General features: G+C 35.5%; 1 protein-coding gene and 1 non-coding gene across 4 annotated transcripts in view; one reads left to right on the top strand and one right to left on the bottom strand.

Annotated features, from left to right (window-relative positions):
* The window catches only part of GON4L (gon-4 like), an 81,419-nt gene that overhangs the window by 44,979 nt on the left and 20,490 nt on the right, over window positions 1-15,950 (bottom strand). For 2 of the 3 annotated variants that reach the window (XM_054563132.1, XM_054563134.1), the window contains 7 exons: window positions 7,318-7,511; window positions 6,536-6,610; window positions 6,305-6,355; window positions 3,025-3,090; window positions 2,627-2,722; window positions 1,407-1,526; window positions 728-898 (listed from right to left, as the gene is read on the bottom strand). In XM_054563132.1, coding sequence (XP_054419107.1) covers window positions 728-898; window positions 1,407-1,526; window positions 2,627-2,722; window positions 3,025-3,090; window positions 6,305-6,355; window positions 6,536-6,610; window positions 7,318-7,511 — 773 coding nt within the window. The remainder of the gene's footprint in view (window positions 1-727; window positions 899-1,406; window positions 1,527-2,626; window positions 2,723-3,024; window positions 3,091-6,304; window positions 6,356-6,535; window positions 6,611-7,317; window positions 7,512-15,950) is intronic. The other variant, XM_054563133.1, reaches the window with a different exon arrangement.
* Window positions 15,464-15,580, top strand: LOC129062507 (small nucleolar RNA SNORA76). Its single transcript, XR_008528293.1, has one exon. It is a non-coding gene; the product is annotated as a small nucleolar RNA SNORA76 (small nucleolar RNA).

The raw sequence follows: 15,950 nt of genomic DNA, 5'->3' as shown, positions 1-15,950 counted from the left end.
ATATAATAAAATAAAATAAAAATACAATAAAATATATAAAATAAAATTTTAAAAATATATTAAAAATAAAGAAAAACCAAAATTGAGAAACATTCCATAAAATAATCGTTCTACATGGTTCAAAAACATGAAGGCTGTAGAAGACAAAGATTGAGAAATTGTTCCAGATTAAAAGAGACTAAGAGACAAGGTAACTAAATACAACGTGTAATTCTAGATTGGCTCCTGCATAATTAAAAAAAATTATTTTGCTATAAAGGACATTTGTGGGACAACTGGAAAAATCTGAATGAGGAATTTAATAGATTAGATAATATTACTGTGTCCTTACTTTCTTAACTGAAATGTCCTCATTTTAGGAAATACACATTGAGGTATTTAGGAGTAAAACAGCATCACAACTGCCACATACTCAAGTAATTCAGGAAAAAAAATGCACGTGCATAGAATAAGAAAGAGGGAGAAAACAGGTAGTTGTAAAAGCTAGTATTTGGGGAATATGGCTGATGGTTGTTCCTATGTCCCATATTTAAAAATGCTCTCTTTCACATATCTTACTCTTTCCTTAGGTGCTGCCACTCTCACAATAAAATAGCACAAACCAAATACAGTATCAAAAATCTAAAATTTCATGCCTGTTAGTTATTATACCAGACCTGAATACCTTTCCTTCCCCCTTCCCAAGCGGAACAATTTGAGTTTGTCAGCAGTTCAGAATTGTATTTACCTGGAAAGAATCCATGCAGACTGGACTGGAAGCCAGCTCCTCATCCACAGCATGCAGCTTTTCCATGAAAGTGCTATCCCTCATCTGTTTGGGCTTTGGGGGCGGCGGCGGCCCCATGGGCACTACCTCAGCACTGATGTGCCTGATGGCAGGTGTGGTGACTTTCTCAGCCTGATTAAAAGACGCAAGCACATTAAAAACTAAACGGGAAGGGAGGGAAAGAAAGAGATGGGAAAAAGCAAGGGGAGAGAGGCACATAAAGACAGACTCTGTCAAGTATATTAATCTAATTACATTTCAATCTAGTTCCAATGAAGCCAACAACAGGATGCTACTTATGTTACCAAAAGTGGGAAATCTAATAAAAATGGCTTTAGGACAATATTAGAAAACAGGTATGAAAAAGAGAAAAGAAACTAGGCTAATCACTCATATTTGGTCCCTTAATGAGAACTCAGAAAAGGTCCCTATCACTGAGTTCCATTTTCTCTTAAATATTCACTGACTTAAGAGACTTTGAAATCTAAGCTGTTATAACCAGTCAAAAATACCAGGAAGACAGTGACATGATTATTGATCTTGATTAATGTTTGGCAAAGGCTAATAGCTCACCCCTACCATGGATAAATAATCTATTTATTCAGTTATAACTTATCTCTTTTGTATGATGCAGATTCACCTCTGATAACACGCCACGTTCTTCATCCGTTTCAGTCGTCTCAGAGGGCTGTCTCAATCTGGACTTCTTTGCCCCACGCGGAGAGGAAGCAGTGCTTTCAACATCACTTTCCAATAAACTCTACAAAACAAATCCCGTTCACTTTCGTATTTATGCCTCTACCTTATTCCACTGAGCCTGATGTATCTCAAGAGAATGAATCACAAAATATCAATCACTCAATTATTCAGAGTAAGGGAAAATACAATTTAAATAGAAGCTTAATATTCTGACGGTGGGAACAGAGATCGGGTCACTGTGCTCATCAGCAACGCAAACTTCATATAATTATAGGGCACTCATTTAAAATCCTTTTACAAACAAGTCAAAGAATACATTAAGAAATAGAATAGTACACAAAAATAAAAATTAACTATAGCTATAGGCAACAGTATAGATGAATCTCAAAGGATTAATGTTGCACACACAAAAAAGTCAGACACAAAAGAATAAATATACAATGGGTCCATTTATATAAGGCTCAAAAACAGTAAAAAACTGAACTATACTGTGTAAAACTGCATATTTATGTGATATAACTATAAAAAAAAAAGGAGGTAATTATCAAAAGTCAGGATAGCAGTTATCTGTATGGGGACAGAACTGATTATAATTAGGAAGTGCAAATAAGGGGTATCCTGGCAATGTTATAGTTAATGACTCTGGAGAAATTTAATGAGAAATAGCTTAATAATTAAGCTGTGTATTTTAATTTTTATTCTATGTATAGTTCTGTATGTTATATATGTGTTATATTTCATAATACAAGATATGAAAAAATTAAGAGAATGTGAAGGGAAAACACCTCACAGTCTTGGATTTTACAAAGAGTAAGTATAAAAATGAAGAGATGACGCCCTGGCTGGTATGGCTCAGTGGACTGAGGGCTGGCCTGCGAAATGAGAGGTCACCAGTTCGATTCCCTGTCAGGGCACATGCCTAGATTGTAGGCCAGGTCCCTTAGTTGGACGCGGGCAAGAAGGAACTGATGGATGTTTCTCTCCTTTTCTCCCTCTCTTCCCATCTCTCTAAAAATAAATAAGTAAAATATTTAAAAAAAAAAAAAAAAAAAGGAAAGGACCGAACAGGTGACCTTTCTAAGGAAGCAAACTACACTCTGTGTTCTTGAGCCAATTTCCTTTCTATGGTATCAACTAACACTCGCAAGTGTCACCACTGACCTCTTCAGCAGTCTCATCTTCTTCTTCATCATCAGGCTGGTACTCTTCATCTGAGGAGTCATCTTCTTCAAGGTTGATATCCACAAACTGAGGAGGCTTCATATGTACCATTACAGAGAGAAATGGAATAAATAGGAAATATAAATAATATGTATTTGGAAAATAAAGGGGAAAAGGCAGAGCAGGAAAAAAGAAATCCGAAGAGTACAATGAGCTAAAGCAGGTAAAAACAAGCAGGGTTTAAAGAGGTCCCTAGCAAGAAAGTCAAACCTAGGAGTAACATAAGGGAAAAATTAAAGCTGGAATTTTAAAAGTTTTAGTCCCCATAATGTTAACAAATAGAAAGTACTTAGGTTTAAAAACTGATGAATTCTTTCTGGAAAAAGAGTAAGAATTACCTCTTCCACGTTTACCTTAATTTCATTGGCCTTCTTAATTGGTGAAATATTCCATGTTGGAATTACCTACAAAGAATATAAATTATTAAATTCTCTTTACTAAAATAAAAGTTTTTCATTTTTACTTCCTCTTTATCAGCACAAAAAGCCATACCTACCATGTGGCTGCACTGAGCTGGGGGTACTGATTACCCTGAGGGTATACTCTCAACTACTGTATTTGTCAGAGCTTGACAAAAGAAAAGGAGAGAAGAATCTATTTCCATCTTTAGCATTTCTGCCTTAAACCCAGTAAGACTCTCTGTCTGTCTTGCTTACTCTATATCACAGCTTAGGTTCACATGAAATAATGGATGTGAAAATTATTTATAAACTACAGTATTTTAGGTGATAGTAGCCTTTTGACATTAGTATTTTTTTGTGTAATCAATTACATAAATCTACTATAAGTATGTCTCCAAAAAGCCAGCCATAAAAAGTTCTTATGAAAGGGTGAAGTGTCAAGGTGTCAAATAATAAACAAAAAAAAACAATAGCTACAGACAGTCAGAAAGCAAATATAGTAAAATTTTACAATTGTTAAATCTAGATGGACTACAGAATCACTAAATTCATTCAACGTTTTGCATTTCTTAAAAATAGCAGAGTTAGGGGGAAAAGTTTTTTAAAGAATTCCTTAAAGCTCCTACACAATACTAGCAAAGTGACACTGTAGTATAAAACTTCTTGACCATTTACTTGTGACCCAATCAAAATCATCTTATGAACAAATCCAACAGGTCACTAGGTTCTTTCTCTACAGGAACCTCAGGTTTTCCACATCTCCTCAGCCCCACCATGTTCTGGCCACTTATCTAGCTCTACGTAGCTAGGCCTGTTCAGTGTGTAAAGGGAATGATATAATTCAAGGCCACAGCCTTTCCCATATTTGTTTCTGAACCAGTTTCCCTATTGTCAATCCATCAGGAAGGCAAGGCAGCATCTGGAAGTAAACTGGAATCAGTCTACCATTAAGCATTAAGAAGCAAGAAGGCCCCAGCCAAGTGGCCCAGTTGGTTGGAGCATCATCCCACATACCAAAAGGTAAAGGTTCAATTCCCATTCAGGGCAGAGCTAAGTTACAGATTCAATCCCCAGGGTCAGGACACTTATGGGAAGCAACCAATCAATGTTTCTGTCGCATCTTTGTTTTTCTCTCTCTCCCTAAAATCAATAAATATATCCTAGGATGAGGATAAAGAAAAAAGTCAAAATCTAAAAAAAAGCAAGCAGGACTAATCCTGCTCTCCCACGTAAACTAATAAACAATAGTCTTGGGTTGTTCAACTTCTCTATACCTGTATTCATGGTTGATAAACAATCCAGAGCCTGATTTCCTTGGTCTTTTACTCCAAATCAAACATGGAATTAATGTTAATTATACACTATGTATCAGGCAGACTTCATATAATTCTGTGTCAATGATGGCTGCTTTCATCATAGCTACCACATGTTCATTTGTGTATTTCCTGGAGAAAGGTGATGTTTCACTTGATACAACCAAGGTTTAGTCGATTAAATAAGAAAATATGATGTGGTTGTCAAAAGAAAGGCCAATGCAAACTCAGGCTGCATTAAGAGAAATATGGGGTCCTGGCCAAGTAGCTCCAATGGTTAGTGCATTGTCCGGATATGCCAAGGTTGCATGTTTGATCCCTGGTCAGGGTACGTATAAGAAACCACCAATGAATGCATGAATAAGTAGAACAGCAAATCAATGTTTCTCTCTCCTCCCTCCTCCTTCTCTTTCTCTAAAATCAATAAATAAGCCCTGGCTAGTGTGGCTCAGTGGAGCCAGCCTGCAAACTGAAAAGTCACCAGTTCGATCCCCAGCCAGGGCACATGCCTCGGTTGTGGGCCAGGGCCCCAGTTGTGCGTGTGTGAGGGGTAACCAAATCTCTAGCACATTGATGTTTTTCTCCTTCTCTTTCTCCCTCCCTTCCCCTCTCTCTAAAAGTAAATAAATAAAATTAAATTAAAATAAAAAATAAATAAAATCAATAAAAATTATTTCTTAAGAAAGAGAAATATGGCATCTGGAACACTGAAGGGATAACCTAACCTTAATCTGTACTAGTTAAATCACATCTGGAGCAGGAGATTTCACTTTTGGCATACTTTTAAAAGAATACAGACAAACTAGGCACAGTCAGAAGAAAAGGTTGTCTGGTAAAGGAATAAAAAGAATTGTCACACAAGGACCAATAAAAAATTGGAGGATGCTTAGCAAGAAAAGAATGTTACAAAAAGACATACTAGTTTTCTTCAATTAGAGGAAAGGTCATGTGGAAGAGGAATAGGCATTTCTTATACAGGGTGGCAAGGAACTGAACCAGAGAATCAGACAAAAACTATAATATGCATCTTGGGTCACCTTTCTTACTATCGGAGATAGAATGGACTCCCTCAGAACTATCACCTGCATTGTCACAGAAGGTAAGCACGAACTAGGCAAGTGTTGGTTGTTAATCAGGATGTAACGTGTTTCCAAGCATTGAAGACCCTGCGATATCAAAATACTTCAGAAGTCTTCAAGTGGTTCTCATACTTTTGTGTGCAAGAGAACAAACTAGTATGGCCCTGGCTGTTGTGGCTCATAAACCGAGTGCCCACCTGCAAACTGGGAGGTTGCCAGTTTGATCCCCAGTCAGGGCCCATGACTGGGTTTCAGGCCAGGTTCCTGGCTGGGGGTGTGTGGAAGACAGATGATCAACGTTTCTCTCCCTCTCTCTCCCTCTCTAAAAACAGGTGAATAAAATCTTAAAAGGAAAAAAAAAAACCCTACTATGTTTTCAACAATACATATTCCCAGGCCCTACCCACGGGTCCGAATGTAACATCTAGGTCTGAGGTGAGCCCAAGAATGTTCATTCTTATAAGCACTCCTGGGAACCCACACCTGGGTAATGTTGATGCACATGGTCCTTGGGACTCGCTTTGAAAAATACTACTCTAAACACTGCCACAAACAACATGAATAGGAAAACTGACTCCTCTCATTGCTTTCAACAACTCTAAATGGTTCTCTATCTACTACCTCCAAAGAAATCAGTATTTCCAAATCAACTAAAATAAAAAACTATGAAATGATTTTATATAGTCTTTATCTGTCTTTCAAATCTTTAAGAAAGCAAACCCAGACCACAGTAAATTTTTCCTATGTTTTTTTCCCTAGAAATAACCTGAAATTAATCTTATTTACCAACTTAAATAAACAATAGAGGAAAAACAGAACACCCACCACTCCTTTTTCCACCACTTCCTTAAGTTTAGAGCGTGTCATTTTGGGCTCCTAAAAAGGGGAAAATGAGAAGAAAAGAGACAATAAAAATCATTGTGATTTTTTGGTTTTGAGATGCTAACTTTACCCCCAACTGTCAAACTATTTAGACTGCCAAGTGGCCTCCTACACTTAGCCAGTTGATAGTTAGCTCTAGTCCATGACATTAAAAATTGACAATCAGCTACTCACAAACATTGGCATATCTTCTGTCTCACTGATGGCTGCTTTCATCATCGCTACCACATGTTCATTTGTGATTACTTCCTGGAGAAAGATGAAATTTCACATCATGCAATAAAGATGTGTCATCTAGATAATACTCACCTCTCTGTAATTCTGCTCGACATATATAAAGACAAATGAGAACAGCTTTGAACGGCTGCAGACTGGAGTAATGCAAGGCAACAGAAAGCAAACTACTAAGTTTTGGACAAAAACACAGCTTCAAGCAATGTAGCAGCAAATGGACCAATCTTATTAGCTGTTACAGGGAATAGGAATGGTTTCCATAAACAGAGATTGTGAGGTTACTATATGCTTAAGAGAAACAGTAATAAACAACAAAGGCTTTGTAAATAGTTGTGTTGCTACATATCGAAGAACAGTATTTGCAAAAGTGCAAAGTAATGTTAACTGGACATCTTTTCAGGCATATTAACCCACAAGAGAGTAAATGCAATGGGAACATTTTCATCTTCAAATCTGATAAATAATACAGTAAACAATCAAATCAGTGGAAAAAAGCAGAACTGTTTATCTTCCCAGTTAAGCTCTTCTTTAACATGTGTTTAGATTTCAAACTTGTGCTGAGTGCAAAAAGGAAGTTACCTTGAAACGTAAAATGTTTTGCCATAGGTAACTCACAAAATTAGTAATCCACATATCACGAGTCAAGAATTTTCTGAGTACTTTTATTTGCTTCCCATAAAAAATTTCCATTCCAATTACATCGCTGTCCCAGTCTTACTCACATGAAGGATGTTTCGCACATTGACTGCTGTCAAGTTGTGCTGCTTGGCGCCATCCTCTAAGGTACGATCAAGCATATCATCCAGTTTGGGGTCATAAGCCAAAGTCCCTTCTTCTTGACCCCTCCCATCTCGCTTCCTCTTGGTACCCTTTTTCTTTTTCTGCCTTTTCTCACTTTCTTCAATGTCTTGCTCTTCTGCAAATAAACCAAGAACTTCACCAGAATCTCCAAAATAATTGCTCCCGGAACTTAACCCCAAAAGGCAACCTTATAAAAGAAAAAGAAGCTGCCAGCTGTCTGGCTCTGGAAATCAAAGACTATAATGTGGTAGTAGTAGCAATGGTGGAGGTGGTAGAACTGTCACAGTAATAATAGCTAACCTTCACTGAATATTTATTTTATGTCAGACAGTCTTCTACATACTTTATACATATTAAAGTGTGTAGACCTTATTAAATGGAGACTATTCTTTTTCCCATTGTAGAGATGAAAAAACTGAGGAAAAGAGATAAGAAACTTTCCCAAGAGCTAGTAATGACAGAGCCATTTTTTGAAGCCAAGCACTCTAGCTCTAGAATCTTAATTAGTACTCTATGTTGCCCAGATAATACATCGACAACCCTGGGTTTGTGGCCCAGTTAGTTCTACAACTTAATGGGGTAACCTTGGCAATAGAGTCTCACTCCTTTCTCTAGTAAAATTCAGATTTTTCCCATCAGGGAAACCATGGAGATTAAGTTAAGTGATATATAATCAAAATACCATATAACCAATGAAACATTATACAAATGTAATTTATCATAATTATTAAACTATTCAGCAGAGAAAAGATAAAAACAAGGAGCAAACCAATTTTAAAAAACTCCACTCTGGACTATACAAATAAAAAAGGTACAAAGTATCTCTATTCTTTGGAAAGGAAGGAATACATAACCAGAGAAAGGGAAAAACTTCCTTAGTAAATCTTGAAATAAATGATCATGAAACACCAAAATGAGGTTCTCATCTCTCTGATACTTTTGGTCAGCTACTATCTGAAAACCAGGGATTAGGGAAGATTAATGTTAAATTGGTCATCACTGTTTAAAAAGACCTTCAAGCTGCACCCTGGTAGTATTTACTAAGTGAAAATTATTAGTAACTTCAAACAATTTCTTTTGCACTTGAATTTGATGTTTATAACTTTCAATCCAATAATTCTTAAGGAGATAATAAGACATGAAAAGACTGGAGGAATTAATAATCAAGTTATTAATTTGAACATTAGTTATTTTAGCAAAAATATGGCAAATACCTAAACGTACTTTATCAAAGGAATGTTTAACTGAACATTGGTACATTCATACACTAGAATATAACTCAGCCATTAAAAACTGTCTTTTTAAGGAATGTGGGGAAAAACAAGTAAAAAAGGTCTACAAAGAATTTCTAATATGAAAATTTTTCTGATGACTTTTATGAATAAAAAGGTAGATGTAAAACATACACATGTAACTTCATGTAACTTCAACAGAAATAAACTGATTTGAAGTGTACCCCAACAAAGTGACAGATGCGAAAGAAAGCGGACTGATTGCTGGCCTGCAAACCAAGGGGTCACTGGTTCAACTCCCAGTCAGGGCACAAGCCTGGATTGCAGGCCCGTTCCAGGGGTGGGGGCTGGGGTGGGGGGCAGTCAGTAGCGTGCAAGAGCCAACCACACACTGATGTTTCTCTCCCTCTTTTCCTCCCTCCCCTCCCTCTAAAAATAAATAAATAAATACTTTTTTTTTAAAAAAAGAAAGCACTACACTGAAAAACATTTAGCCCCAATAAAAATGTAATAAAAACTGAAATTTGGAAAGTATTTTAAATGAATTGGGAAGAAAAATTATCATAAATTTAAAGTGGAAATAAAACTCACTGAAGACAATATTTTTTCATGGAAAAACCTTCAGAGTTAGCATAATTCCATTTAGAATGGCTAACGTATAAATATGAAATCAAAGTAAGCACTGTGGGATTAAACAACACAATGTCTGAATTACAACACAAATATCTCCTTTGATATCTGATTTTAATGAGTTTATTTGAAAATATGTGTCTGTAAAGAAAATCTAGTATGTTCAAAATCCAACACATTGTACAGACAATCCAAGAGAACAGATAATTCAAATCTTATTCTGTGTAGAACTAATCCTTTATCTTACTTTTAAAATATTCAGATATCATTGACTCTAAGAATTCTAAAGAGCTGAAATTAAAATATTTAAAAAGAAAACCTCTATAAGACTGGAAAATATAAAGAAGAAAATCTAATTTTTCTTCCATGAGAAAAGTGAATAAAAAGATATTCCCTGAGAAGTAGATCTAATGATATATTCACAAAAGTGAAAGTATATATATATGTGTGTAAAGTAGATGAAGTCAGTAAAAATATGGGTGGTTTCTATGATATCTAAATCACCAAAGTTGTTTTGATGTATGAAAACAGTTGCTTAAAATCCCTGTCAAAAACACACACACGGGACTTCTGATTACGGCCAGAACAGTGAATTTTTTATTAGATAAAACCTTCCCACCCTGGCCAGGTAGCTCTGTTGGTTAGAGCACCATCCCAACACACCAAGGTTGTGGGTTCAATCCCCGATCAGAACACATACAAGAATGAACAAATGAATGCAAAAATAAGTGGAACATCAAATCAATGTCTCTCTCTCCCTCTTTTCCCCCTTCCTCTCTCTCTTAAAAAAAAAAAATCAATTAAAAAATTAGGAATAAAACAACCTTCCTGACAAAAGCAATTATATAACTATATAAACTATGTAAAAGTGAATAAAATATATACAAACATCTGTAGACACTGGAGAACAAACCCTACAGAGAGGATCTGAGGAGTTGTGATTCTTCTTTTTCTTATCCTCACCCAAGGATATTTTTTTGTTGTTGTTGTTGCTTTGTAGAGGGAGAAGAAGGGTAAGGGAAAGAGACAGAGTGAAAGAGAGAGAAAAACTGATGTGAGAGAAACACTGATTGGTTGCCTTTCGCAGGTTCCCCGACCAGGGATGGAACCCACCACCCAGGTATGTGCCCTGACCAGGAATCAAACCCACAACCTTTGGTATGTGGGACAGTGCTCCAACCAACAAAGCCACCTTTCCAGGGCGAAGAGTTGTGATTCTTTAGAGAAAGGAAGCACATGAAGACCCAAGCTGAAAGCAGCAGTCTTGCTTAGCTAAGAAACTAGAGATTTAGGGTTACCTAAGGGGCTAAGATTGAGGGATAAATTCTTCAAAGGAAACCAAGGATAAATGGGCCCCCAAAAGCCTCCGTTCAAACTCGTCATAAGACTCTGGTTGATACATAAACCATGCATTCATAGAGTTCACTCCATAAAACCCAGCAGAAGAAAGTGGCTAGGTCGCTAAAATCCAAATGCACGGGATAAAACCTAACCGTGGCAGAATTTAGGTGATCTTCCAAAATTATTTGCCTCCCAGAGGAAAACATAACCCTCTTTTGAGGAAGATAAAAAACCCAAAGCCTCTAGAACTTTTCATCTACAATGTCAAGATTGAATAAAAAATTCTAACATGCTGAAACAGAACCAAAATGCCAAAACAAGGAGAACAAGGGGTGGCGGAGGGGAGGGAAGAGAATAAAAGAACTACAAGTGAGTCAGGTATTTGATAGAATTTTTAAATAATTATGATTAATATATTCAAAAAAAGGTAGAAAATTTTACCAGAGGCATAGAATCCACAGTACTAAACTGGCATTAAAAATTTAACAAGTGGGCTCTCTCTGGGGCACACCCACACCTTTCTTCCCCACCCAGGCACGCGTCTCGTAAATGCTGAGGGTTCCCACAAGACTTGCAATCAGGAGAGCAACAGGCAGCAGCTCATCCTGGCCTTACCCCCTTTGCCAAGGCCTCCTTTCTTTTCAGTGAGCTAACAGCAGCCCTTCCGTGGCCCACTTATTTCCTATAGTGTTTCTAGGGAACCAAAGCAGAGCACCACCAGGTTCTCTCTTGCTGCTGCTTCTCTCTACCTTAATCCTTCCTTTGTTTCACTGCCCCCAGCTTTAATATATACACTCTCAAAATCACCTAGACTGGTGTTATAAGATCTTTCCTGCACAAAATCAAGAATCCACACACAGCCCCTGATTAACTGATTAATCCCCCCCCACCCCCCGCCGCCAAAACATATCCTCAAGTGAGGATTAAAAAAAAACATCCACACACTATCAACCATTCAGAGGCCGACTTGTTCTGGGCCTGGTTACTTTCTGGTGATAGCTGAGTCAGACAGCTCTGGCCAGGTGATCTCAAAGGACGGACGGACAGGACACGGACACACACACACGCATGCACGCACACACCCCCCCATGGATGCAATAGATTAGACCACAGCAAAATAGAGAATTAATAGACTGGACTATAGAATGGCAGAAACTGAAGCATGAATAAAAAAGAATAAAAAGAATATACAGAAAAGACATAATACATATGGGACACGGTGAAAAGCTGTAATATAAGGTAATAAAAGTTAACTGGAATGCCAGGAGAAAAGGAGAATTGAACAGAAGTAATAATTAAAAAATGGTGACAGGATGAATGGGCATAGGAAATATGGTACACATACACTATAGAGGAATATTACTCAGCCATAAAAAAGAATGAAATCTTGCCATGTGTGACAACATGGACGGACCTAGAGGGTATTATGCTAAGTGAACTACGTCAGACAGAGAAAGACAAATAATATATGATATCATTTATGTGTGGAAACTAAAAATCAAAATAAATGAACAAACAAAGCAGAAACAAACTAATAGATATGGAGAACAAAGTGATGATTGCCAGACGGGAGGGGGTTGGGTGAAAAAGGTGAAGTGATTAAGACGTACAAATTGCCAGCCATAGAAACAGTCATGGAGGTGTAAAGTACAGCATAGGGAAGAATACAGTCAATAATATTGTAATATCTATGTATGGTGTCAGATGGGTACTAGACTTATCATGGCAATCACTTCACAAGTTATATAAATGTCTAATCACTATGTTGTACACCTGAAATGAATATAATATTGTATGTCAACTGCAATTAAAAAAAAACAACACAAAAAACCAACACAGGAAAGGGAAAAGAGATAAAATCCAAGCCCTCTTCATGAAAAAAAGAAAATGTACAGGAAAACTGAGGTCTTGCTTCCTGGCAATTGTCATCAGTTTGGCTCAAATAAATTCATAAAATTCTCTAAATAAAGAAAAAGAAGAGGGGGAAAAAACTGACAAATTTTTAAACTTATGAAAGGTATCAAATCACCCATTCAAGGAACTCTACAAACCCTAACCAGATAAAAAGAGAAAAGCAAACTAGACAAATAATAGTCAAAATGCTGAAAAACAGAAAATATATTAGAAGCAGCCAAAGGAAAAAAGACACATCACCAAAATAACAAAACTAATAGCCAACATTACAATAAAAACAAAGGAAACCACATGTGGATGTAAAGTACAGCACAGGCAATATAGTCAATAATAGTGTAATAACAATGTATGGTGCCAGGTGAGTACTTAAAACATCCAGGGGAACACTTTGTAAAGTATACGACTCGTTAGGCACTACGTTATACACTTGAAACGAATATAAATTAATACTGAATATAAAAATGTAATTGAAAAATAAAAAATTAAACAATAAAACCAGAATAAAATAAAACGCAACTAAAAGTACTAGGGGGGCTGGGTTGGGCAGCTCAGCTGGTTGGAGCATCATCCCAGTATGCCAAGGTTGCAGGTTCGGTCCGCAGCCATGACACATGCAAGAGACAACCTTCATGAATAGGTGAAACAACAAATCAATGTTTCTCTCTCTCTCTAAAATAAATTTTAAAAAATAAAATTAAATTTAAAAAATTAAAATCAAAACGCTAGGGGAAAAAGAGTGCAATCTAAAATTCTATGCCCAGTAAAAATAACCTTTAAAAAGTAAGGCAAAACTAAAATTACTTCCACCCCCCCCCACATACAAATCTGAAATAAATTATTGACAGACCAGGTCTATATGAAATACAAAAGGAAATTCTTACAGGTAGAAAAAATTATCTCAAAGGAAGAAATTTATCTCAGATGAGGCAAAGAACTTCAGGATAAATCAAGAGCATCAAGAAGATTAACTATGTGATAAACAAATGAATATTGACTGGTTAAAATAGTAATAATAATGACTTTTACAGTTTAAAACATATGAGGAAGTAAAATATAATATCAATAGTATAAAAGGCAGGAATAAATATATAGAGTAAAATTGTGAAAAATTCTTGCACTGTTGGGAAGTAGTAAAAGTAATAATTTGAGGCAAATTGTAGTAATTTCAAAGCTGTATATTGTTAATTTATAAGATAACATGTAGAAGAACATAAAATGAAAAAGCTAAAAGAAACGATAAATAAAAGTACTTGATTAATGCAAATGAAAGAAAAGAGAATAAAAAAGCAAGAGATAGCGCCAAAGAAACCTCAACTATATCAAGAAGGGCAGAGAGGGGAAAAATTGAGACAACTCTAAGAGAATAAACATGATTTAAAAACAAAAGAAAGAAAAGAAAGAAAACTCAACTATATCAGAAATTACAGTAACTACAAATGAAGTATACAAGCTAATTAATAGACAAAAATTTTCAGACCAGATGTATTTAAAAAAAATTCTGTGCTATTTATATGTTTTAAATACAAAGATACAAAAAAAGGTTGAAAACAGAAGAATATAAACCTTTATACCATGCATATACTAACGTCAAATACAAAGTAGACTTTAAAGCAAGATAAAGACAGGTAAAAAAGGAACATTTCATGCTAAATGAGTCAATTTAATAGAAACATATAATTCTAAATTTCTATGTATCTGATAATACAGCTTAAACAAATAAAACAAAGGTTGACAGGAAAAGGGGTGAAAGCCACAAACAAATATCAATTAATAATATAACAGCAAAGAAATCAGTAAGGGCATAAAAGAGCTGAACAATTAACAAACCTGAACTGATTACAGATATTTATAGAACATTATACTTGACTTAAACTACATATTTAGAACCACAAAATACATATTCATTTTAAGGGCACACAAAACACCATATGCTAAACAAGTTTCAACAATTTTCAAAGGTCAGGAATCATACCGAGTATGTTCTTTGACGACCATGGAATTACTAGAAATGAATAAATAAATTTAACTACAAAGATCCTCATATGTTTGGAAATTAAGCAACATATCTCTAAATAATCCACAGCCCAAAGAAGAAATCATAATGCATTGGAAATAATGGATTAAGAGGAGTGAAAACAATATGACACATCAAAAGTTGCAGAATAAATCTAAAGCAATGCTTAGTGGGAAAGTTACAACTTTAAATGCACATATTAGAAAATTTTAAACAACAACAAAAAGAATAAACACAGATTGAAAAATGTTACAAGAAGCTAGAAAAGAACAAATCAAACCCAAGGTAAATTTTAGAAAATAATAAAGACCAGAAAATGAAATATAAAACATATTAAATAGAAAAAAAGTCAAGAAAGCCAAGAGTTGGTTCTTTGAAAAGATTAATAAAATTGATGTCTCTAGCCAAACATCAACAAAATAAGCATATTGTAAACAACTTTATATCAACAAATTTGACAATTTAGAGAAATGGTACAAATCTTTGAAAACCACAACTTACCAAAACAAAAACAAATAGGAAATCTGAATAGTACTATAATTATTAAAGAAACTTAATTCATAATTTAAAAACCTTCTGACAAATTAAACTCCAAGCCTAGATACCTTTCTTGGTTAATTTTCACAAAACGTTTAAGAAAGAAATAATACCAATCTTACAATAAACAATAATGTAAAACTCCCAAACTCATTTTGTAAGTCCAGTTTTATAAACTCATTTTATTACCCTGATACCAATACATGAAAAACACATTACAGGCAGTGTAACACAGTTGGTTAGAGGGTGTCTCCATATGCCAAGGTTGTGGGTTGATGCTTTGTCAAGGGACATACAAGAATCAACCAATGAATACATAAGTAAGTGGGAAAACAAATTGATGTCTCTCCCTCTCTCAAGTCAATTTTAAAAAAGGGCATTATAAGAAAGGAAAATTACGCACTGCCTTTGAGCTCCTGTCTCAGGCTCAAGCTGCAGTATCAGAGCATGTGCTTGCACATTAACTGGGACTGTCTGCTCCCCACCCCATGGCCCCTTTAACCACAAATGACAAGGCAGCACAAAAAAAGAGAAAACTATAGCAAATAACTCTCATACATAAAGACACAACAACCTTAAACAATATATTAGGAAATGGAATCAAACAGTATGCTGAAAGTCTAATACGTCAAGACCAAATAGGTTTATCCCAAAAATGTAAGTTTGCTTTAACACTCAAAACACAATCAACGCATGATGGTATGAGAAACTTGCACCTAAAAACAGTTTTAATACACAGAGCTACAACTGATAAAACTGAAAAAAAAAGTAGACAATCCACAATTAAAGCTGAAGAGTTAAATATTCCTTTCTCAAAACTGATAGAATAGACCAAAAAAATTAGTAAAAATAGAAGACTTGAACAATGCTATCATCAACATGACCC

The sequence above is a fragment of the Pteronotus mesoamericanus genome, unplaced genomic scaffold, assembly GCF_021234165.1.
Source record: "Pteronotus mesoamericanus isolate MK-2021 breed Mesoamerican mustached bat unplaced genomic scaffold, CSHL_Meso_final scaffold_705, whole genome shotgun sequence".
In the NCBI taxonomy this organism is placed as follows: domain Eukaryota; kingdom Metazoa; phylum Chordata; class Mammalia; order Chiroptera; family Mormoopidae; genus Pteronotus; species Pteronotus mesoamericanus.
The sequence above is the reverse complement of the archived record's forward strand: the minus strand, read 5'-3'. Positions and strand labels throughout refer to the sequence as shown.